Genomic DNA, 26,148 nt, shown 5'->3' with positions numbered 1-26,148 from the left:
CTAATTGGTCAAATCCTCGAGGGTAGGGCCGATTTTTTCTTAACGGTATCCAACATCTATGAGAGGTTCAGTGAGTGGCCATTCAGATATTAATTCTCCCCCTCCCCCTCTTCCTCTCCTTTGAGAAACCTGGAAAATAGAAAATCTTCCCACGGAAACTCCTCAGGGTCGCGCCAAGATCGAGGCTTGCGCACTGGGTCTCGGCCGGTGGCACAGCCCCGGCTTGCAAGTCCGCGGGGTCTCCGGGCAGAAACCCAGCGCGGGCTTCTGGATCGACCGCGCGCGCGTGCGCGCTCCTCCCTCGGCCCCCTACCCTGCAGCAAGGGGAGCGTGACGTAATGCAACCTCAGCAAGTCAGCCGCTATATAAAGGAGGACTAGGCGGCGCGCCTCCCAGACGCAGAGTAGCTTGTGATTGGCTCGAGCTGCGGAACCTCGGAAACCCGAATGTGAGGAGCTTACGGATCCACAGCTGCCGCCCCCCGCAGAAATCCGGAGCGCGGTCAGAAGCCAACTGGCGGTAGCGGCTGCAGGTAAGGAGACTCCTGAGGAGAAAGTAGAGGGACTCGGGTCCGCTGCGCTCAGTGTCGTTAGCGTGAGTTGAGGAGAGGCTCCCACCCAGCGTGTAGTGTAGGACGAAGGGAACAATGGAAGTGGCGTCTAGTCCCTAAGCGTTCCCTCCCCCTCGGGCAGACAGTGTTTCTCCTCAGCAGCAGCGGGTGGCTGGAGGAATTGAGAGAATTACTTCCCCCTCAGCCGATCCGTTCTTCCCCAAGGCCAGAGCCCCCGGGGGCGAGAGCCGTCGTGGAGGCCGTCGGTGGTTTAGGGTGACGGGAAAATGGCGGAAAACAAAACAGTGAAGTGAAGAATGCGGCGGCCCCCTGGCATTTTCTCTCGGCGACCCCCGCCCCGCAATATTCCTCTCGGTTGCACTGCCCCTACCTCGCCCCCGCCCCGCTTCTGCCGCGAATGGTAACCTTGGAACGCGCGAGGGATGGCGGCGTTTGCGAGAAGGTGGCACCGAATCGGGCATTTTAGGGGCTAGGGAGCCGTCAGAGCCTGGGGTGGGGGTGGGGGGCCGTGTGCGGCAACTGTCGCCTCCGTTAAAACACCACCATTTTGGTTCCCAGCCGCCGTCTCCCGTGTAGCGGGGCAGAGGTAGCAGGAGGAGGATGAGGGGTTGGGCAGCACGGCGTGGGTAGCAGCGGTGGCGACCGCTGCACCAAGTGCGGGAGGAGGGGTAAGGGTATTCTTGTTTCTTCGCTCTCTTGACTTTCCACTGCGAAGGTTCTCTTGTTTGGTTGAAGATCCAGGCAGATGGGTAATATATGGGAGGGCACATGTGTGCATTCTGCTCAAAATGATTGAAACTTGGCATGATCATGAGAAAGGGAGACTTCTGCGGGAAGAGGGCTGCGTCCAAAGCTGCAATACTGCTACTTGCCAGGGCTCCTTTGTCTCCTATCTCTGCTAATACTACTTTCACATTCTCTTGCTCTGCCGCCTTAGGATTTCTCTCCTGTCCTTCACCCTATTTACATTATTGAGAAGCTAGGTCCTGAGTGAACTATGTTTAGAGGAGACGAGGAGACAAATGAGAGTAAAATGTGGGGGTGGGGTTGTCTTGTTTTGATTTGTGATTTCTGCTCCCCACATATTTATGGAAAGATGTTTACTTGAAGAGTGCTTGGTGGGTACCTCCATTCAATAAGGATGGGAGATACACTCTTGAGAAGACTGAGAAGCCTAGCTATCTATTGGCTGCTGAATCCTTAACACACTGCTGTTCTCATACCTCATTCATTATTGATCTTATTGAAACTTCCTATATGGGAAAAAGGTGCTCCAATTTATTTATTTGGTATTCTTGCAGTGTGATACTTCCCGTAATAGTTGCACTGTGTGTTAAAATTTTTACACTTCATTGAGCACTAGTGCAGATTTTTCTCTATGAATTTGGCAAGGGTAACGCTTGCCCTTGGTTGGTTCTCTTTTACTTTCCAAAATAAGGTATTGCTAGTGATTATTAAAATATGCTTTAGGGAAGATTTTGGTTTAATCAGGTGGTCGAATTCTAAGTGAAATAACGTTGCTTATGTCGTTTTAGGTAGTTGTTTCTGTTGCAATCCCTTCGGTTGCTTTTTGGATTAGCAGTTTTGAGCATATGAACCCTTCCTAATCTCACCCTGAACATTAAAGTGTAAAGAAAAATTCTTAAGTTGTGTAAGAGATTTGGTTTAAAATGTTTTAAAATATCTAATTGTGAATGTATTTTTACAATAGGTAAAAAGAACGTTTTTCCAAAGAAAGTAATGTAGTTCAGAAGGAAAAATAACAAAAAGAAAGTGCTGCAGATTTTGTTTTACAATATGTAAGAAAATCAACAGTTTCTTCAGGATACTCATATTAAGGTGATTAACAAATTACTTAATGTTTTATCTTTAATAATTAAACAAAATTAAGTGTTAAAACATTTTAAAGACATCTATAATTGTTCTATTAGTTATGTGATAAAGAAAGCAATTACTCTAATTAAATTTGGAATAGTACACTGTTTTAAATGTTAAAAATAAGTCCTTATGGCATTTTAATTTATCTCTCTGAAGCCCCAGGTAGTTTATTGTGAACTCTCTTGGCCCCTCTTGACTTCATTTTGAAGGCAGAAAATAATGTGGTATTTGAAAAAATATAGAGAAATATAGCTAAGAGTTTCTAAAAATTTGTAATTTTGCTCACACATGAAGTAATTTTGTTAGAATCATTTTAATATACAGATAAATAACCTACTGCTGTAGAATTTTGATATACATGACTCAAATGTTAATAAAGATTACTCTGTGAGACTTTCTTGCCTCTTTTACACCTATCAAATTTTGAGACAAGGGAAAAAATCTTAGTGATCTCTGGTACTTAAGGATAGATTAAGTTGTCTTACATGGCAGCTTTCTAAAAGTTTCTAAAACTTAATGATGCAACCTCATCTTTTGTGTGGTATAGCCCAATTTATTAAACATTCCTAACTAAAAATGAGGAAATGTTTTATAAAATTGACAGACTTTTTGGTTGATTTACTTAGAATCTTATGTTTGAAAGCAAAGTATACATGTAGTTGTAAGAAATACGTTGAGTTACAGAACCTGACTTTAGGTTCCATACGATCTGGTGATCTTAAATATAGGATAAGTCATTTGAAATGAAATAGGTTGAGCCCTTGCTTTCAAAACTAGCATGAGGCTAGTGTGACTTTATTAATCATTAATGAAAAAAATTAGTCATACAATTACAAGTAAAAGATATTCTGAAAGAACCAATTTACTAAATGTTTGTATGTGATTGATCTTATCTCCACTATATTTAGGAAGCAGTCATGTTTCATGAGTCCTCAAAACTGTGAGACAAGAGAATGTAGTAGAATAAGGCCAGACGTCCTTACTGGCTCAAAGAACTCCAGGGAAACTGGGATAGAACATTTTACATTATAAGTAGAACCCCGGGAGCCAGAGGTGAAACACACGTTTATCTGCAGAACTACGCTGCAGAGCTGAGCTGGGTCTGGAAGAAATGGATGAGAGCCACTGGATGAAATTCACTAATACTAGACACCTGAGTCCTCTAGTAATGTATAAATATCCCAACTATTGCCTGTTGTCATCTTGTTCTCTTTTTTCTTCTTATTTAATAACATTTTAAGTGGAACCTCAGTGCTACAGTTTTGTTCTTTTGCTTGCTTCTTTCACTTCCCTATGGCTCATCACCCTTACTGTGCTTATTCTCCATTATCTTTGGTTTACTTCCATTTGACCCTTCTTTTATTTATGGTTGTCACGTAAAGCATCTAATCAAGGTTTTTGCTTGTTTTGTTTTCCTTTGTAATAAGATTTGCACACCTGGTTGAGAGGCACATTTTCAATTGCATCATTTTCTCAAAGCAACTGACTTTGGCCTAAATGTATTTAAACTATTTTTAAAACCGTTTCTTTTACAGAGATTTGTGAATGAACTTTGCTAAGTATGGATTCAGGTGGTGGAAGTCTTGGATTGCACACATCAGACTCTAGAATGGCACATACCATGATTATGCAGGATTTTGGTAAAGCATTTTCTTTGTTATATTTTTTCTTTCTTTTTTAAAAGTCAGAACATACTAAATATCAAAACTGTATTGGGGAAGGGGAGAAATTACAATGAAAAATTGTTCTTTTGCCAGGAAAATACATTTGTAGGGCTTATTTTCTTAAAGTAAGGCGATTTGTCAGTAGTCTAGATAAAATCATTCTTATAATTTTGTGGGAAGGTTGAGGTAAGGAAACTTGGAATATAGTGGTAATATGTCATTGGAAATGAAAAACTCAGTTTGCATAAATACCTGCATCAGTTCTCATGTGTAGGAAATATTAAAATATAAAATACATTTTAAGTTGCATTGTTAATAAAGCTGAAAAAGGAAGTACTTCAGTCATTTCAAAGAAGTTAGTTAGATGCTTATATAGTGATAGAGGAATATCTTGCATTATGTGATTAATTATATTCTGATGCCATATCCTCAGAAAGTTGTTACTAATAGCATTACCTTTTTATTTTTTTTGAAAAAAAAATTACCTACTTTTGTGGCCAAGTTTTTCAGTAGCCTCTTAACAGTAGTCATTTTGATGAAGATGATAAGACTCGCTTGACAGTCAACAAAGAAACTGAATTTGGACAGGTTCAGTCTGAATGATAGAAGAGAGAGGTATCTGAAGTGTAAGAGGCGGGCATAGAGTGGTAAGAATTAAAGAAAAGATCAGAATGAGAGTAAAAAAGATAAATGGTAAATTGGGACCAAAAGTAAACAGAAACATGAGATACTGTGGAATTGTTAAAGATGAAATTAGGAATGGGGGATTACAACAAGTGATACTTTACTCAGTTAAGAAAATGCTCCTACTGTTTTCAGATAATATGGTTGAATATGTTATTTTGTCCTCTGTTGTAAAGCCCACAGTAATGAGAGCCAGAAGAACTAGATTCTAGTCTTGGCAGGCCTATTAAATTATCTGTGTAAATGGGCAAATTACATATTTCACTTTTATGAAGGGGTTGGACTAGAAAACATTTAATGTCCTCCCCAGTTCTCTGATTCCTTGACCTTTCTGTCTGATGGTAAAGGTGCAATGCGTAGATTAAGATTTAATATGGTGGGAATCGAGATGACTGTGTAGTTCATGAAATAGAAAGGAATTATGGATTTATTCTGCTGAAAGAGTCAGAAGTGAGTTGTGTTGATTATTGATGACTTAGAAGTGATTTTATGTGAAAAAAAAGTATAGGAATAAACTCTAGAAGAAGGACAAAAGGCTGAAGCATAAGAGATTTCACAAATAATTTTGTGAATTCTTTACTAGAGATAGTTTTTCAAATTCTGGAACACTTGAAATTCAGTGTGATAAATTAAGTTTTGGTTGAAATTTCAACTTTAATTTTTTACCTTTTAAAAGTAAGATATTTTTAAATGGAAGAAAGGCAGTATTTTCTCCATTTAATACAAAATATTACCTACCCTGTAGTATCTGGTAAAGTGCCAGAACCACCCTCACTCCTGAAGAAGTTGCCCATTGGCAAGTAAAACTTGATTCATTTCAAAGAGTGAAAAAAATGTCTGATTGGTGCTGGTGAATATTTGCTTGGTGTTCCTCTTACCTTTCTTTCCACTGTTCCTCCTCAATGTCTTGAGGTTTAATTAATCCCTTATTTATCTAATACTAAGCTTTCCAAATTCTAAAAATTGATTAGAAATTAGATACATTCTCTTTAAATTTTTGCTAACATCAAAACTTAGATATCTGCAATGCCATAAATTAATTATACTTGTGAAACATAAGAGTTTAGCATACATAGGTAGACCTAGCCAAGTAAACACATTGTGTGGCTCAGGATCTCTAAATTCTGTAAGGTTTTTGGTTAATATGAAATGGCTACTATATTAAGACTCTAGAAACAATAAATGCCGGGGAGGGTGTGGAGAAAAGGGAACACTCTTGCACTGCTGGTGGGAATGTGAATTAGTACAGCCACTATGGAGAACGGTATGGAGGTTCCTTAAAAAACTACAAATAGAACTACTATATGACCCAGCAATCCCACTGTTGGGCATATACCCTGAGAAAACCATAGTTCAAAGAGAGTCATGTACCAAAATGTTCATTGCAGCTCTATTTACAATAGCCAGGAGATGGAAGCAACCTAAGTGTCCATCATCGGATAAATGGATAAAGAAGATGTGGCACATATATACAATGGAATATTACTCAGCCATAAAAAGAAACGAAATTGAGTTATTTGTAGTGAGGTGGATGGACCTAGAGTCTATCATACAGAGTGAAGTAAGTCAGAAAGAGAAAGACAAATACCGTATGCTAACACATATATATGGAATCTAAGAAAAAAAAATGTCATGAAGAACCTAGGGGTAAGATGGGAATAAAGACACAGACCTACTAGAGAATGGATTTGAGGATATGGGGAGGGGGAAGGGTAAGCTGTGACAAAGTGAGAGAGTGGCATGGACATATATACACTACCAAACGTAAAATAGATAGCTAGTGGGAAGCAGCCACATAGCACAGGGAGATCATCTCGGTGCTTTGTGACCACCTAGAGGGGTGGGATAGGGAGAGTGGGAGGGAGGGAGACGCAAGAGGGAAGAGATATGGGAACATATGTATATGTATAACTGATTCACTTTGTTATAAAGCAGAAACTAACACACCATTGTAAAGCAATTATACTCCAATAAAGATGTAAAAAAAAGAAAAAGAATCTGAACTATTAATTTAATTGAGAAGTTTATTGGACCAGTTTCTTTTGAAGGATACTTTAGAGTTTAAATTTTACAGTAGTATGATTTATGTAATAACTTGTGCGTGTCTCAGTGTAATAGTTGCCCTTGGAATCTGTGCCATTGAATTTAATTGTTGTTTAAGTTTTTATTGCTGAAAAGAGTCCATATTGCTTTGGGACTTAAGTAGCAGAAAACCTTAGATGGTGGCCCAAGATGGACCCAACAAATACCAAATTTTATGCTGTCCTGGTGAAATTCCAGGTATTCACATTTAAATTAAATAACTTTAGTAAAAAAGGAAATGCTTGAAATAATGACTTGTTTCTTACTGTTATCTGGTTATCTAATTGATTTCACACTTTTTAAAAGTTCTTCATATCATTTATAATTTGCTACCTAGTGAGATAAATTTTAATGCCCTTTAATGTTGCTTACTAAATGCCTTAAATTTTAAACGAGTGACTCTATGGTAGGTCTTCTTATTCTTTCTCTTTCAAACTCTTCCTTTAGTAGTTACTCACTTGATTAGCCCTATAAATTCCTTAAAAAATAGTCTCTAGAATAAGTAAATTCTATTCTCCTCATTTAGGCAAGTTTAAAAAAAAAGCCAGTCTGGAGTAAAACAATGAGTTCAGTTCCCAGCTTGAACCTTGGGCAAGGTTATTTATTTATTTATTTATTTATTCATTTATTTATTTATTAACGTCTTTATTGGAGTATAATTGCTTTACAATGGTGTGTTAGTTTCTGCTTTATAACAAAGTGAATCAGTTATACATATACATATACCTCCATATCTCTTCCCTCTTGCGTCTCCCTCACTCCCACCCTCCCTATCCCACCCCTCTAGGTGGTCACAAAGCACGGAGCTGATCTCCCTGTCTGTGCTATGCGGCTGCTTCCCACAGCTATCTATTTTACGTTTGATAGTGTATGTATTTCCATGCCACTCTCTCACTTTGTCCCAGCTTACCCTTCCCCCTCCCCGTATCCTCAAGTCCATTCTCTAGTAGGTCTGCGTCTTTATTCCTGTCTGGGCAAGGTTATTTAATCTCTCTAAACCATAGTTTGTTCATATTTAAAATGGGGATAATAACACTCACCTTATTACAGAGTTCTGAGGCTTAAATGAGATAATATATGTAAAAGTATTAGGTTGCTTGGTGCATAGTACTCAATAAATATAGCTAGAGTATAGCTAAAATAAGTGACTTTGTTTAGAAAGTCAGTGAAATCTAACAGATGAGTTGATAAGAGGAAAGTGCAAAATTTAATAAAAGACATCTTGGATCTTGGTCTGAGTAATGTGCCAATACCCTGTGAGGAACCCATTAATTCTTGGTCTAAGATCCTTAAATTATTTAGTTCAGGGCAAACAAGGATGTTTGGATTTTTTTTGGTTTAGATCTGATTTATTTTGACCTGTAATTTCCTGCTAGAGTTAAAGACTAGGTAAACTAAAAAACACTTATTCCTTCTTCTTAGAACCCTCCCAAACAGATTAATCTGAACCCAAGCCAGCACTAGCATTATTCTATCCTTCCATCCTTCCCTAGTGTCTATTCTCAGAAACCAAACTACTCTCCAGCAGTGTTCTAAAATAAATGAGATTTCCCATATTTTACGTCTAACTTATGAAAAGATTTTATAAAATACTAATTTCATTGTTCATATACATAGAATTGCAATCCTGTGAATTTTATAGGGTTAACATTTAACTTTTCCCTGGTAAAAACCATATTTCCAGTCTGGTTGAATACTAAATTTGAACCCTCACCTTCTCCCTGTCTCCAAAAATGGCCAGTGGAGTAACAAGTGAATAGAAAGTACTTGTTCTGTACGTATTCCCTTTGTCTACCAGATTTTCAAGGTTGAGGCTGTGTCCTTTTGGGTAATATGGTGGTTTAGGTGAGAGTTTGAGAATAGTGAGAAGGCTACAGAAGGGTTGAAAGGAATATAATTCTGAAAGGCAGCTTTTCCCTTCTCACCTTATTTTTTGGTGTGTTAGGGTATTAGTAGTGTTTACTGGTCTCCATCCTAACTTGCTAACAAACTTCCATAATGAATTGGTTAATAATAGTGAACAGTGTATAACAAATGGTACTCTTTCAGGTATTACTGTATAGAAAGTGATCATTATGAAGAAAAGGCTTTGTACTGGATTATTTCATGTAGGTAATTTTGTTGTAACCTGGTCCACAAACTCTGTTAATTTGTTTACTATACCACCTCAGGGAGAATGTAACAGAATTACTTATGAAGGAATTTTACACTCTTACAGTATTTACAAGGGGGGTAGGAGTTGGTGTTTACCGTGCTGCTCAAGAAAAACGTTATTTAAAACTTTATTCCTGCAGATTTACTAATTTAGAATTTAATGCAATTTAGAGTTTGTATGTATGTTTTTTAAATAAACCAAATCTTTGCCTAAAATGAGTTGGTTCTTTTTCTCCTCAAATCAGATGTTAAAGGATGCTTTCCATTTTTGAATATAGTAATTCTTGTACAATAAAGAAGTTCAGGGACTTTTATGTTTATAATATGTATTTCTAATGTATTAAGCTTGTCATATTTTATTAACTCAATTTAACATATTAGCAACCTTTTATGTTTGTGTGCCCTTTTTATTTTAATTTTAATTTTTTGAAATGTTAAACTCACAGGAAGTAGAAAAAATAGTATATAGGGTCCTGTATACCCTTTACTCATCTTCCTCCAATGGTGACATCTTTATAATAACTGTAGTACAGTATCAAAAGCAGGAAATTAACATTGGTACATTATTGTTAATGGGACTACAGATCTCATTCAGTTTTCGCCATTTGTGTGTGTGAGAGTGTATATAGTTCTATGCAGTTTTATTTCATATATAGATTTGTGTAGACACCACCACAATGAAGATACAGAATGGCTCCATCTCCATATATATGCTATGCCAAAATAGTCACACACACCCCAACCCTTGGCAACTGCTAATCTGTTCTCCATCTCTATAGTTTTAGAATTTTGAGAATGTTATATAGATGATTCCATTTATACATTATACAGTACAGTAACCTTTGGTAATTGACTTTTTTCATGCAGCATAATTTTCTAGCAGTTGATTCAGGTTGTTGAATGTATCAATAGTTTTGTCCCTTTCTTTATTGCTGAGTAGTATTGCATAGTAAGGATGTGCCAGAGTTGGCTTAACCAACCATTTACCTGCTAAAGGACATTTGAGTTGTTGTATTTTTGTTTTTTGCTACTAGAAATAATAGCTACTATGCACTGTTATGGATATTTATGTATAGCTTTTTGTGTAAACATATTTTAATATCTGTGGGAGAAATGCCACAGAGTACAGTTGTTAGGTTGTATTGGTAAGCACATGTTTTTATAAGAAACTGGGCAAATTATTTTCCAGAGTGGCTGCTGCCATCACGTATGAGAGATCCAGTTTCTCTGCATCCTCACCAACCTGTGGTGTTATTGTTTTTTATTTTAGTTATTCTAATTGGTGTGTAGTGATATCTCATTGTAGCTTTTTTTTTACTTGAAAATAAAGTACATTATTTTTAAGGTCTTAATTTAGATTTTACTAATATTGTTTTCACCCATCTCCACCCCAGTTCCTGGTTGGTGATGATTTTTATTACAGTTAAATTGTCAGTGGTTCTTTAAAATGATAGTTTGCCCAGGACTGTTTCATATTTAAAAACTATTTTATGTCATCTGATATATACATACAGTACTTTTAATTAATAAAATAACTTTACTTTTTTTGGATAATTGTTTGTATTGTAGTGGCTGGAATGGCTGGTACTGCACATATCGATGGAGACCATATTGTTGTTTCAGTTCCTGAGGCTGTATTAGTTTCTGATGTTGTCACAGACGATGGGATAACTCTTGATCATGGCCTCGCAGCTGAAGTTGTCCATGGGCCTGATATCATCACCGAGACTGATGTAGTAACAGAAGGTGTAATTGTTCCTGAAGCCGTACTTGAGGCTGATGTTGCTATTGAAGAAGATTTAGAGGAAGATGACGGTGATCACATCTTGACGTCTGAGCTAATTACAGAAACTGTTAGAGTACCTGAGCAGGTTTTTGTGGCTGACCTTGTTACTGGTCCTGATGGACACTTAGAACATGTGGTCCAAGATTGTGTCTCAGGAGTTGACTCTCCCACAATGGTATCAGAGGAGGTTCTTGTAACTAATTCAGATACAGAAACTGTGATTCAAGCAGCTGGCGGTGTTCCTGGTTCTACAGTTACTATTAAAACTGAAGATGATGATGATGATGATGATGATGATGATGATGATGATGTCAAGAGCACTTCTGAAGACTACTTAATGATATCTTGTAAGTGAAACTTAAAGTCCATAATTACTTGGTAGAAACTGATTTATGTATAACACCGACAGGTTTTCTAAGATGGGGATCTATTCAATAAAAGTCATGGGGGTGATCTTTTTGAAAAATAATTTTTTTCAAAGCTGTGTTGTTGAGATGCTTTTTTGAATTTGTTCATGTTTTTAATTTATGAAAATTTATACCCACAATGGAGTAAAATAATGCAATTTATTAATATCTTAGAACAAAAATACAGATTTGGAAGGTTCAAAAAGAACATTAAGTGATGCAATATTTTAATGGTAAATATATATATTTCAAAATGGGAAGTTTATTTCATGCAACCACTGCTTTCTTTTTAATATGACAGGTACTGGAGATGTCAGTTCAGTTTTGCTTAGGAGTTTAAGCATAGTATGTTAAGAAATGTGTGATTAGTTTTTTGAATTAAATACTTGAAAAGTAAATAATCAACTCAGATTGTGTTCTACAGTTCTGCCTATGTTTGTTTTCTGTTGTCTATATATGTGTCTTTATAGTCCATGCAAAAATACTTTAAACATATTTATTTCAGACTGCTTTACGATGTCCTTAAGACATTCTATCTGAATGAGGAAGATAGAAATATCTTATTCTCATTTTAAGTGGTAAGTTTGCCTGAACAGCAACAATAATAAAAATCTCACGATAAGTTACTGATGGAGCTTGAGGAAGAAGTGGGTCTATTCTTTATAAAATTTGAAGGCATTCCTTTATTTAAAAAATCCCTTTAAAACTTAAATAATTTTTTATTTTAGAAAATAGAATATACAAAAATTAAATATTTTTTATATCATTCATTCTCTTGCCACCCAGATCCCTAACTTTTTATAATGGTTAGAATATTCAAATTGAGACTAGTTACTCTTTTTAACCATTTTCATTTATTTTATTTTATTTAGTTTTTCCCTTTTTTTCTTCATCACTTAATCTTTAATTCATTTTTTTACCTCTTGGTTTCTGTTGACCATTGAATCTTTCAGGAGTTAGAGAATAAATTGCCTTGAAATGTCTCAATGGTAATTTTAAAAGTCCTCTGTTTTTTCCCCAAGATATCTTCAAACTACTCAAGGGATAAAATTGAAGACTTAAAACAGACTGTTATCTTATTCCTAAATCCCTAACTATTCCTGTAAGGAAATCTTATCAGCAGCTGAGTTTGTCTTCTCTCAGTCTCTGAGGTGCATCTGAGATTTTTCCACTTTCAGACCAAATGTCACAATTTCTTTATCTTAGCAGTTGGTTAGGCTCTTCCACTTGTGCTAAGTAACTTGGAAATTAATATAGGATAACTGTATCTGTCTAAAGTTATCCCAGGTGTGCTTTTCTTTAAAAATACCTAACACCCTCAAAACATTTCTGGGTGATGATTTGCTTTATGAAAAGCTTCACCGGAGAAGGGAGGTTCCTTTAAATAATGAACCAATATAATGCATTCAAATTATTTTTTTTACCTATAAAATCAGTTTTTATTTCTTCCAGGAAAATAATTTTGTATAAAGCAAAACATATTGGTAGGGTCATTATGGGAGCGGTCATGAAACCTCACCAATTTCAGGGGTAAAAGAGAAAAGTTAACACCTTTGTATTTTTTTTTTTAGTATAATAGCTTTATTGAGATATAATTCACATGCCATACAATTCATTCATTAAAGGTGTGCAATTCAGTGGTTTTTCATATATTCACAGAATTGTATCACCATCACCATAATCAATTCTAGAATTTTTCTTCCCCCCAAAAGAAACCCCCATACCCTTGAGCAATCACCCCTGCCACTCCATTCACCCCTCAGGCAACCACTAATCCAAATTCTTTCTCTATAATTTGCCGGTTCTCAACATTTCATGTAAATGGAATCATATAATATATGGCCTTTTGTGTCTGGCTTCTTTCTCTTAGTATAATGCTTTCAAGGATCATCCATGTTGTAGCATGCATCAGTCCTTCATTCCTTTTTATTAATGAGTAATATTTCATTATATGGATATACAGTTTATTTATCAGTTCATCAGTCGATGGACATTTAGGTTGTTTCCACTTTTTGGCTGTTATGAATAATGCTGCTCTGAACATTCATGTACAAGTTTTTGTGCACATAGGTTTTCAAATGTCTTGGATATATACAGCTGGGAATGGAATACCTTTGTAATTTAAATATTACTAATTTTTGTTTGTTTCATCATTGCATAATACGGATCCATTACACATTGCCTCACCCCATCCCTGTGGTACATCAATACAGAGTTGACCCTTGAACAATACAGGTTTGAACTGTGTGGGTCCACTAATATAAAGATATTTTTCAATAAATATATACTACAGTGTCACATAATCTGAGGTTAATTGAGTCTGCAGATGCGGAACTACGGATACGGAGGGGCAACTGTAAAGGTATACATGGATTTTCGACTATGTGGAGAGTCAGTGCCCCTAAGCCCTGCATTATTCAAGGGTCAGCTGTAGTCTATACTGATGTCATATTCACCATATAATTTTGGTAGATGTAACATGAAAGGGGTACAGTAAAAAGCCTACTTAGTGTTTAAAAGAAATATTATACTGTACATTTTGCTAAAATGAAATTTTAATCAAATTGTACCAATGGGCTATAGAAGAATATTGAACGATAGCAAACTTTGTAGGGTTGGCAAATAATGCACCTTACTGTTTTTTTTTTTTTAAATTTTTATTGGAGTATAGTTGCTTTACAATGTTGTGTTAGTTTCTGCTGTACAGTAGAGTGAATCAGTTATACGTATACCTATATCCCCTCTTTTTTAGATTTCCTTCCCATTTAGATCACCACAGAGCACTGAGTAGAGTTCCCTGTGCTATACAGTAGGTTCTCATTAGTTATCTATTTTATACACAGTAGTGTATATATGTCAATCCCAATCTCCCAATTCATCCCACCCCCGCACCTTACTGTTTTAATGTTATATTTAGCACCAGTAGAATTCTGCGTTTTATATACTATTACCCACCTATCACTGGCTGGGATGTCATGTGGGTTGGGAAACAACACCGTGGGACTTGAATGTTGTAAGCCTTATAACAAAAAGGTTAAGCTTGAATTTTGGGTATTTTGAGTATTATCTGTGTAAAGAAGAGTCTTTGAGGATCTATTTCTAAAATCTGTTGATTGCCTGTTAAATCTTTGTTAACTTTGTACTTTCTATAACAAAGGGTATAGAATAAATCTTGGTGAAGTTGATGGTTTATCTCTTAAAACTGTACACTAACATATTTAATAACTTTATCATCTTCTATGAACTTAAAATACAAAACAAGTTTAATTACTCAATACATTTCAAAATTGTTCATTCTGAGGAATCTAATTAAGTAGAAAATAATGGATGCATTAAACTGTGGACCTCGAGGAAAGGTGTAAATGGAATCAGAATAGCACCAGTAATTTCAATACTTAAAGCAAAAATTATGGTACAAAACTTTTGAGAAATGACCAAACAAATGTCTATTTCATTTCATGAGCTTTAGTTTTGTGAATTACAGTTTTAATTCAGTTTATCCCAGGAGGAACTCTGATTACTTTTAACCATTGAAGTGTAATAAAGTAGTATTTATCAGATGAGAGTATTTTTTTCATTAATTTACTGTTAGTCCAACCTAAGAAATTCATATTTTGGACACTTTTTGAGTGTTTTATATCCTATGTCTTTATTTCCAAGAATGAGAAAGTACTTTTTTTCTGAAGACTTAACTTGCCTCTTAATTTTTTTAATGATCTCATTGTTTTATTCAACGTATTTTAAAAGAGAGGCTGTTAAAAACCAGTAATATCAGATTCTTCCTCATCCTTTTTTCTTTCATTTTAATCTGTCCCATTGTGAAAAAAATATTTGCCAAAAAAGTACTAACAGAATTAGGTTTATGATGGAATGAAAATATTTTTTTCTGTTTATTTTGATCATTTAGGTACTCTCTTTCATAGACAATAAACTATTTGAACTCTTAAATAATGTGGAATCATTTATATTTAACCACAAAGTTAAAGTAGTTTTACATTGTAAGAAGAATTTCTGAAATTCTGGTGTTTTCACCATTTTGAAAGGCCAAAGGAATATTTTTGAATTTGCATGTATCAAATTTGAAACTGAGGTAGAGAAAATCTAGACTTTGACCCATTTAGATCTTACTGAAATTCATATTTTAAGAGTACTGAGTTAAAAACTTTTTAATGTCACTTTATTCTGTTTTCAGTAGCTCTGGAATTGTTTAGATATAGTCAAGTCTTCATGATTTTGTTTCATATATGATACTATGATACATATAGTAGGGAGGAGCAGATTTTCAGTTTAGGTTACATTTCAGTTTTTATGGGGACAGGACAAGCATTGAAATAAAAAATGGTAGGCATATAATCTTTGGGGGAGTATATTGTTTAATATTTATGTTCAAAGAGCAAACTTTATGAATATAATGTATTCATTGCATAGTTTATGCACAGTATTCACTTGAAACTAAATGCTATTCTTAAAGAATCAAATTTTTAAGTATACTTAAAATGTAAGTAATTATTGTTTCTTTATTTTATATATGATTTGAAGCAAATCATACAATGGTAAACCTGGAAGTATACAAAATTTCTGATTTGAAGTAGCCTTCCATTGACTCAACAAGAATTAAAAGTATTTACTAAGATTTTATTTTCATGATTTCTGAAAAGCCCTTTTTATAAAATAATTCAAGTGTTTTCTATTTTCTCTTTTTTAAATACTAGATTTTATATGTTAATTGGTTTTAGATATACTGCTATTTAATTTGGGAATTGTTTATGTCAGCTTATTTCATGAGTACTATATATTTTATGTTGTAATTTTTGTTATTAATTTTGGTGTTAGGATTTAGCTTAAAATGTTGAATGTAATGGAAGATTATTTAATCTTTTCCCAAACCACTTTAATTAAAGCTGTATGGTTAAGAGTATTTCATATACATAAATTGAAATCTGTGATTATGTCTTTTATATAATTACGATCATGTAGTATATCTGTCTTGTATACATTTTTTCATGAAATATACCACTCTTAATGGTTGCATAATAGGTCATTAATTGAATATAGTGGGTAGGTGGTTAACACATTATTTCACATTGCACTAATACTTAACACCGACTAAATGTCAATGGTACTTTTTGACTGAAACAGTTTCCCGTTTATATTTTACAGTGGATGATGTTGGGGAAAAATTAGAGCATATGGGGAACACACCATTAAAAATCAGCAGTGATGGTTCACAAGAAGATGTTAAAGAAGATGGATTTGGTTCAGAAGTAATAAAAGTGTATATATTTAAAGCTGAGGCTGAAGATGACGTTGAAATAGGTACAAATAATAATTTTAATTTATTGCTATAATGGTTAGGAATTAGAACTTCTCTTTTCTGGAGACTAAGTTCTAATATTGCCTTCAAAGTGCAACTCTTATAAAAGGTTTCTTTGGGGATGGAATATTTAAAAATTATATATAAATATAAATCACGGATAGAGAACAAGTCATCTTAGATATTTTTAAACTTGAGTAGAAGATTCCAGTTGAAATTTCAAAACATATGAGTGGAGGGGATTTGGTTTAGAGAAGGAAATTATGAGTATTTAAGGGCAGGCTAGAGGCAGGGTGCTTTGGATTTTAATCCTAGTTCTTCCATTTAGCTGAGTGGTCTTTGGTGAATTACTTAACCTTCTTCTGCCTCAGTTTCCTCATCCATAAAATGGCCATAATGGTAGTAACTACCTTATAATGCTATTGTGAGGATTAAATGGGTAAATACATGTAAAAGACTTAAATAGTGCTTGGCATATACAAGTGTAATGTAAGTGTTAACATTTGTTGTTATTTCTTAGTGATGACTGAAAATTTAAAGTGCAATTTATAAGAAAATTCTCTTGACACTTAGAACTTTATGTTTGAATATTTGAGGGGGAATATTTTTCTAAAGGAAAATATTTTTATGTATCCTTCTTATTAATTTAGGGAATTATTCCATGATACTTACTGATTTTGATACATGTTTTAACTTTTAAGGTGGAACGGAAATTGTCACAGAGAGTGAGTACACCAATGGGCATTCTGTAGCTGGAGTGCTTGACCAGAGCCGAATGCAGCGGGAGAAGATGGTTTACATGGCAGTTAAAGATTCTTCTCAAGAAGAAGATGATATCAGTAAGGAAAAAAGGCACTGTAGTGACTTATCAGTAGTCATCATGCATTCTTAAAAAAAAACAATCTCATATTCAAGCACTACATAGGAACAAAGTTCAATAAAATAAATCTGACCCTTCTCTATAATTAATTTAAAGGAAAAGGGTCCTTTTGACAATCCGTGCATGCATGTATTGTTCAAATGAGCAAACGTAAAATACTGTGTCTGAGATACTAGGGATACAGAGATCAGCTAAATATGGTTCCTGACTTTAGGATAGCCCACAAATATGTAGGGAATTACTGAGAATCTACTTTGTGTGTGTTATTGAATATGTTGCATATGTATTATCTCATTTAATTCTCATAATTCATCTCTGAGGTAGGTGGTATTAGCCCTGTTTTATGGAAGGAAAAAGTGCTCAGGGAAATTAAGCAGTTGCCCAAGGCCATTCCAGTATTAAATGAGGAAGATAGGATTTGAACTCATGTCTGCCTAACTCTGCTGTCAGTAATCTTTGTACATGGCAGTGAACACTGTTGAACTCTCTGAATTTAGCAGTAGAAGGGCTAGCTGTTTGTTTTCCTTCTGCCACTGAGAGATTAGCTGAGTAAGTATTCTTCCAAGTCAAGCCACCAGGATTTTTACTTATTATGCCGTTGATGGTCTCCAAGTAGTTGCTGTTTAAGGTTTCTTGCGGCTGAGTACCACAGGGAGTAAAAAGCTCCTCACATTTCCTTTCCTGCCATGGTACACATTTCCTTATGAAGATGTTTTACTTTCTTCCTACTTTCTCCTCACCTCAGTGTAGGAATGCAGCCCTTCCTTAAGGTTTTTTCTGTCTTCTTGCCATGCTGAGACAAAAACGACTTTGTTTTGCCCTAGAAGAGCAAGAGCCTCCACTTCAGTGCATTACCTTGATAATAGTTAGCTTTATCTATACTGCACTATGATCCCCACTCCTCAAATTTCCTCCCCTAGAAGTCATAGGGAGCTGAATTCCAATCCCAAACAAACATGAATAATATACCACAGCTGAAAATGTCAAAACAAATGAGTCTAGAGAATTTGGTTAGAGAGAAAAAGAATTAATTTCTATTTGGTCTCTAGATTATTTCTTTTCTGTTTTGCTCATTGGTCAGGAGACTGAAGGTTAGGTTAGCTGATGCCAGAATTCCATAAGGATGTGCAAAACTTAGACCAATGTTTCCTTCTGGTTAATTGAAAGAAGGGAAACCTAGGAGAAAAGGGATACTTTTTCCCCACATTTTTTCCACATTTTTCAGTAGTGAGTAGGGAATTCCCTAGTGGTCCAGTGGTTAAGACTCCATGCGTCCACTGCAGGGGGCATGGGTTTGAGCCCTGGTTGGGGAAGTTCCGCATGCCGCACCTCGCGGCGCGGCCAAAAAAAGAAAAAAAAATTTAGTAGAAAATCCCAGTATGTGAATCAAAGGAAAAGCATAAATTCAAGCCAATTTTCTACTTAACACTTCAAATCCAAATGGATTATTTCACATAAAATATACTTACTGACCTTCTAGGTTTAAATTCTTTTATACTAATACTATGTTTTTTTAAATGTCTCACTTAACGCTTTTGTCTTCAGTAGGGTCTCTGAAAATCCTGCCTCTTAATGGGTGTCCACATAGCCTTGAGCCACCAGCATTTTATATTATAACCATATATTATGGTTTTACTTTCATTTTTAATTCTTTTTCAATTACTAATATTTTTGACAATTTTTCACTGCACGTACAGTACTGCATTTAATTTACATGTGGGATAGCATGGACCGCTTTTTAGTACTGATTCTATGGGAAATGCCTTCTGAGTTCTGAAGAACTGTCAGGCAGAATTATGGAATACAGCTTTTCTTATAAATTCCTAATGCCCAATGGACTGTGAAATCAGTCAATATATTTCAAGCGCACGTTTTATATAATCTAGAAGTCATTTTCGTAGGACTAGGTTTTAAGAGGAGGATAAGAACTTTGATAAATTACTGTTTCCTAGTGGCACCAGCCTGCGAAGTGCCTAATGTAATTTTTAAATTAACCAAATTGAAATCTTGAAAGTTGAAATATAATCGTTTGGAAATTTTTACCCATTTATTAAATACTTGGGGTTATAAACAAGCAATTATTTCTAAAATTTAGGTTGCGCTGAAATAGCAGATGAAGTTTACATGGAAGTCATTGTAGGGGAAGAGGAAGGAACTTCTCTCCCTGAGACTCAGCTTGAGGACTCTGATGTTAATAAAACAATTGTCCCTGTTGTCTGGGCTGCGACATATGGTAGGACACTGGCATTTTTTCACCTGATAAGTACATAACATATCTATTTGATCAGCCTTTAGGTCATTAAATATGCTGTGCTAATGCCCCCATGAGTTGGCTAATACTATAAAATGTTTTGCTGTGGACTGATTCATCTCTAGTTACTTACATAATTTTTGTACCACATATCTTGTGTTATTTACAATGAACCTTGCTTAATGCATTTTGTTTTTCAGTAGGATTTATTTTAAATCCTACATGTATAAGTGAGTGCCATAAAAAGTTTTATTTTTCTAAAATAGGAATATCCTTTGAAAATTGATCCTTCCCCTTTTGGAAAAACTTATTTTATGTTTTAACACCACAAATAATAAGATATTGGGGTTTTGAAAAGGAACAGAAATCCAAGTGTGCTCTTCTAGGAAGTACGTAATGAAAGGTAAATTTATCAAGTTATTTTTTCCCTTTCTATTTTATCTCATTCTTACTTAATTTACAAGATGGTCCAGGTATACTCTTTACTTTGAAAAATTTTGTTGTTCAAATGCATTAATTTATCTTTACTTGGTTTTTCCAAAGGTTCATTCATTCAACAGTCATTTATTGAGCATCTTCAATTTTGAGGGTATTCTGCAGAAATATCTACCCAGGTTTTATTTGAAAAGTAAGGTTGTCCTAGATGTTAGTAGTTCAAAGGATGCTGACAGCAGCCCTTATTTTCAGTGTGTGATATTATCTAATCTATGGGAGTGGAAGAACTCAACAACAAAAAAGTTTAATCCAAGGAACGGTGATCAAAGTAAGATTTTGTAGATTTAAGATGTGATCTACTAGTAATCATTATACTCAGTCTATCAGTTTTTAATTAGCCTTTTTTTTTTAAGGAGATGAAAGAAGAGTTTCTCGAAGGTATGAAGATTGTCAGTCATCAGGTGAGAGAGCATTATATGTGAGATGTAAGTTAAGTAGCTGGTTTTGTGTACTGCTTGGTAGATACAGAGTTATTAGTTTGTGTGTACAGACCCATTTGTTAGACTCTTACTTGCCTGGTCATATCTAGTTAGTTAGAAGAGTTTACCTCCTTGGGAAATTGATTAATTTATATAGAGACATAGCGTGTGTTATTCTGTGAATGCAGTTCATTTTAGATTTACCTCGTGATTTCCCTGGTGGTCCAGTGGTTAAGACTCTGCCCTTCCACTGCAGGGGGGCACGGGTTTGATCCCTGGTTGGGGAACTAAGATCCCATATGCCACATGGCATGGCCAAAAAATAAAAAATTAAAATTAAAAAAATAGATTTACCTCAAGATACAAATATCAGGCCACTTACTACATGGGCCATAAAAAAGTTACTATGGAAAAAATTATAAAATAGAAATTACTCTGACATGAAAGTAAAAGTTGCCCATGATATCAACCACTTGTTAATGTCTTCCTTGGGATGGAACTATTTTTTTAATTTCTATGGCAACCAGTAGATTTATATAGCTGTTACATAAAGCTCATGTGTCAGCGTAAATTTTTCTTTTTTAGTTTTGATACACTTCATATAGTGTTATTTATTCCATGGTTGATAGTTCTTTTTATTTTCTTACACAAGGAGACTTTTTCTAATGATAAAGTGTCTATTTTGTTTCTATCTTTAGGAGGTATTTGACTCTCTAACTGTAGATTTCAGGGGAATTAATGAGAGGCATATATATCACAGCATTTAAGCTAAACAGTTTCTTAGGGCTACATTTTTAAACTAAATTGCATAACACAAGAGACTGTGAGAACTGAGATTTTATTAAGTACTTTATTCCATATACACTGATCCCACTGAAATTGCAGTAGATTGCCTGCCACTTTTATCTTAACACTTAAAAAAATCAATCTTAATACTTTTAACATTAAGTAAACTATTCTAAAGCATAAATACAAGAAATCTGTTGTTTGTCATGTATTACAGTTACCATGATTGTACTGGATAACTGACATGTGTAAATTTCTTTGCTAAATCTCTTTAATTTCATCAGCCTTCATCAATGAGAAATTGATCTGATGTCAAGATTTTGTTTAGGATCATAAAATTCAGTTTCTTATGTTTCATTCACCTTATCAGTTTGTTCCTTTAGGATGAATAAATTGGGATATTTTAAAGTTACTTCCACATGGTATCGTATTTAAAGTATTTGCATATACACGTGTGTGTAAGAGTATAAAAGACAGAGAAGGAGAAGATGGGTGTACTTTGTGAAATTTAGTACTGCAATGGCAACTGAATGCCATGTCTTCTCTAATTCCTCTAACTAAAACCAAAAAAGTATAAATATATGTAGTTTAATAGTGTATCGATTTTTTTTCCAGGAAATGCTTTGGACTCAACATTAGAAAACAGAAGTAGTACAGCAGCACAATACCTTCAAATTTGTGATAGCATTAATACAAATAAAGTACTTAAACAAAAAGCTAAGAAGAGGAGAAGGGGAGAAATGAGGCAGTGGCAAACAGGTAAAATACTAATACATTACTCGATGAATATTATAATTACTTGAAATGCAGTAGTATTTTTTGTAACCCAAGAATATGCCAGTTGTTTGTAGTGTAGTTAGTCCTACTCCCATGTACCTACTTGTGTTTGATCTAAATAGTTGGGGTTTTTTAAATGTTCTACTGGTACTTAATAAAACTGTGCTTGTTTGCTTTTTACCCAAATGATGTTTTTAAAGAGAATTTTCAGGTTGATTTAACAATAAAGGGTGCCTATTTCTAGTTTACAAAGTGCATGTGATATAGCATTTTGGCAGGTGAATAGTCTATAGTAGAGTGCTGCTCATTACTTTTTAGTGAGCTACTTTATTATAAATTGCTTTCAATGTGCATTTTATCTTACGGGATCTTATTCTACTAGTACAGTTCTCACATTGTGAATGTCAGCTAATTTTGCCGCCTTTGTGGTAAAACTTTAAAACAGTCTGGCCAAATTTCACAACTTCCCTGTTTTGTTTTGTTGTTGTTGTTGTTGTTTTTAATCTAGCTGTTATAATAGGTCCTGATGGACAGCCCCTGACAGTATACCCTTGCCATATTTGCACGAAAAAGTTTAAATCCAGGGGATTCTTGAAAAGACACATGAAGAATCATCCTGATCATTTGATGAGAAAAAAATATCAGTGTACAGATTGTGACTTTACAACTAACAAGAAAGTGAGTTTCCATAACCACTTAGAAAGCCATAAGCTTATAAACAAAGTTGACAAAACCCATGAATTTACGGAATACACACGAAGATACAGAGAGGCTAGTCCATTGAGTTCAAATAAACTTATATTAAGAGACAAGGAGCCGAAGATGCACAAGTGCAAATACTGCGACTATGAAACTGCAGAACAAGGACTGTTAAACCGACATTTACTGGCTGTTCACAGCAAGAATTTTCCTCATGTTTGTGTTGAGTGTGGGAAGGGCTTTCGACATCCTTCTGAACTCAAGAAGCATATGAGAACCCATACTGGTGAGAAGCCATATCAATGTCAGTATTGTGTCTTCAGGTGTGCAGATCAATCAAATTTGAAAACTCACATTAAGTCTAAGCATGGTAACAATTTGCCATATAAATGTGAGCATTGTCCCCAAGCATTTGGTGATGAGAGGGAACTTCAACGCCATCTGGATTTGTTTCAAGGACATAAGACACACCAGTGTCCTCATTGTGACCATAAGAGCACCAACTCAAGTGACCTTAAGCGGCACATCATATCTGTCCACACTAAGGATTTTCCTCACAAATGTGAGGTCTGTGATAAAGGTTTCCATCGTCCTTCTGAGCTCAAAAAGCATAGTGATATCCATAAGGGTAGGAAGATTCATCAGTGTAGGCACTGTGACTTTAAAACATCAGATCCATTTATTCTTAGTGGTCATATCCTTTCAGTTCATACTAAGGATCAGTCACTGAAGTGTAAAAGGTGCAAAAGAGGGTTCAGACAACAAAATGAGCTCAAAAAGCATATGAAGACTCACACTGGAAGGAAGATTTACCAATGTGAGTATTGTGAATACAGCACTACAGATGCATCTGGCTTTAAACGACATGTGATATCAATACATACAAAAGACTATCCACACAGGTGTGAATTCTGCAAGAAGGGATTCCGAAGACCATCAGAAAAAAATCAGCATATTATGAGGCACCACAAGGAGGCTCTTATGTAATAAGATCAATATAAAGAAAGAAGCTATTTAGAAAATATGACATGCTACATGGAAAGATAATTTCATGAACTGTTTCACCTGGTTACAAAGCTTGATATTAAATCATAAATTTACATTCTTTTTACTAAAGATCTTAAGATATTTGAATTGAGAGGGGATCTCATAGCCCTTTGAAATTAAAGAATTTAAGGAGCACCATAGAATGGTTGCAGAAAACCTTATTGTCTATTTAATAGTATTATAAGCATAATTCAGCTACAGGGGGCAAGAGCAAAGACAACCACTTTATTTGACTGATCATACTAGAGACAGATGTTTCTGAAAAGATCATATCTAATTGAGGAGTTTAGCAATGCTTTGCTATCGCAAGCGTCACTTTTATGCCGTTTTAGAAATGGAGTGGGGAAATAAAATGCAGTCATCCATTAGTCACTTAGTCATTGAGCCTTTATATGGTACCTGGAAATTGAATTCCAGAAATGGCAAAAGTTTTGTGTATTCATCAAAAGAAATTTCACTGGAAAACAGGTTAGATTAATTCAATACTATTTAAAAGAATTTCAGAGCTGCTAAGATTTTAACACAGGATAGGATGTTTAAAATATAGCATTCTGTACTGAAGTCTAAAGATTAAAGTTCCCCTTTTTCTGATGTTCAAGTTGATTGTTGTTCAGTGTGGCATATATGACAGAAGTATATTTGAGTCAAATGTGGCTTTCTAAAATGGATGCAACAGTAATGTTGCAAAGTTAGCACTATATTTCTTAATGATCTAAAGATTACATTGAGAGAACACAGTTTTCTTAAATATTATGTTTAGAGGTTTTTTTAGGACAGTCATAGCAAGTATGATTGTTCTAGTCTTACTTGCTCTAATGTTTAAAGGTGCAATTTTATGCCATTATTGAAAATTTTGATTTTTAAAATCTATATACCATATTATTAACATGAATTTTCAATATGAGGCAGTATTTATGCGGTATTTAACAAAACACTATGCTGCCAATAGAACTTGGAGGTGGATATTCAGTTTACAGTGTATAAATTTAAAATATGCATCCCTTTAACAATGCTTCATGTTAGCATGCTGCAAATCAACATGGCGCTTAAAATAAAAAGCAGGTTTAGGGAAATTTAATGAAAATCCTGTTCATAAATGTAATGCATATGATGTGTATTTTTAAGTTTTAGTTGCTTCATGTTTACACTCATCTGTTAAACATAACTAAAATGTAATTTTACTTCATGCTATATTGTGGCTTTGTGTTTTAAATAATGTTCACCTTTCTGTTTTTGCACCAGATAGGAATCAGTTCCTTGAGAATAAATTTTTTATCTTTCTTAACTTCAGAATATTAAATTTGGAAATCTAAAATTGTGTGTCATGTGATTGTAAATGATGTACACGCTGTAAAATAAGATTGTCACTGTTATGTGGGATTATTATTTCTAAATGTTACTCATTGAAATGAGCATACAATAAAAAGCATTTATTGCACTTCAGGGTTTTATGAGTTTATTTAAAGTTGTGTTGCAGTGTCCCTCATTAAAAGACTTCACTTAAAATTGCTCTTAGGCAATTTTGTCTGCAGTTTAGCGTCTTGTAGGATTTTGTGCATTAACAACATGAGCTAGGAATTTAAACAATTATGATGACTATGGCATGATTATTCCTCAAAATTTTGTGTTTTTGCTAAAACCGTGATGGAATGCTTTAAAGTTGCCCATCTTAAGACTTGAGACTTAGTATTACAGAGGAAACTAAAAATTCTTAACCTGCTTAAGTAACACAATCCTGAAAAATGAATCTAATTATATTCCCAATAGACCAATATACATTCAAAAGGAAAAGTATTAAATCAAGTATTTGGGAAATATTTCTGCAAATGAGCGTAAAAATAACGTGCTGTATTCAAACTAGTCAGCATTCAGTAGAATCCATGTACCTGGATAGAATATATAGCACTATTGCTAAGACTCTTTGTCAATTGGGTTATTCTTTAATGATCACTAAGAGAAAAAGAAGGAATCTGTTAGCCATTACATGTTAGACCGGTGCTTTAAGCTTTAATTCTATAGAGTTCATCTAGGGATCTTGTTAAAATATACTAATTCCATAGGTGCAGGCCGGGGCCTACAATTCTGCATTTCTAGCAAGCCCCCAATGTGTTACCACCATAGAAACAGTAAGGTGTTAGACAAAGCCCCCAGTGTAATTCCCGTACACTTTGCCAACTTTGCTTAAACAAATATCTATGGGTGAGTACATAGAGGAGATCCATACTGAAGACTTGGCATTTGAGCTGAGACATGA

The 26,148-nt window shown here is 34.8% G+C and overlaps 1 protein-coding gene across 5 annotated transcripts; it reads left to right on the top strand.

Moving 5' to 3' along the window:
- The first annotated feature begins 406 nt into the window (after positions 1-406).
- Positions 407-25,332, top strand: ZNF711 (zinc finger protein 711). 5 transcript variants are annotated; one of them, XM_073798989.1, is made up of 11 exons: positions 407-532; positions 2,283-2,410; positions 3,358-3,619; positions 3,985-4,089; positions 10,603-11,166; positions 16,387-16,542; positions 17,242-17,379; positions 19,516-19,653; positions 20,520-20,567; positions 21,987-22,130; positions 22,657-25,332. In XM_073798989.1, exons 4-11 carry the CDS (start codon positions 4,011-4,013, stop codon positions 23,832-23,834), a joined length of 2,445 nt encoding a protein of 814 aa, XP_073655090.1. In that variant the 5' UTR covers positions 407-532; positions 2,283-2,410; positions 3,358-3,619; positions 3,985-4,010; the 3' UTR covers positions 23,835-25,332. The 5 variants fall into 5 exon arrangements, with proteins under 5 accessions (XP_073655090.1, XP_033705820.1, XP_019787774.1 ...); XM_033849929.2 differs by lacking the exon at positions 3,358-3,619; XM_019932215.3 differs by lacking the exons at positions 3,358-3,619; positions 19,516-19,653 and having other exon boundaries at positions 17,242-17,265.
- The last annotated feature ends 816 nt before the right edge of the window (positions 25,333-26,148 follow it).

The sequence above is a fragment of the Tursiops truncatus genome, chromosome X (assembly GCF_011762595.2).
Source record: "Tursiops truncatus isolate mTurTru1 chromosome X, mTurTru1.mat.Y, whole genome shotgun sequence".
NCBI lineage: Eukaryota > Metazoa > Chordata > Mammalia > Artiodactyla > Delphinidae > Tursiops > Tursiops truncatus.
This window is presented reverse-complemented; position numbering and strand designations above follow the sequence as displayed.

What these genes read in the sequence shown, in the direction of transcription:
- ZNF711 (XM_033849929.2), top strand. Translation starts at nt 4,011, where the DNA reads ATGGATTCAGGTGGTGGAAGTCTTGGATTGCACACATCAGACTCTAGA. An exon ending in AGACTACTTAATGATATCTT is followed by an intron (nt 11,167 to 16,386) that starts GTAAGTGAAACT and finishes TATATTTTACAG; the next exon opens with TGGATGATGTTGGGGAAAAA. An exon ending in TGTCTGGGCTGCGACATATG is followed by an intron (nt 19,654 to 20,519) that starts GTAGGACACTGG and finishes TTTTTTTTTAAG; the next exon opens with GAGATGAAAGAAGAGTTTCT.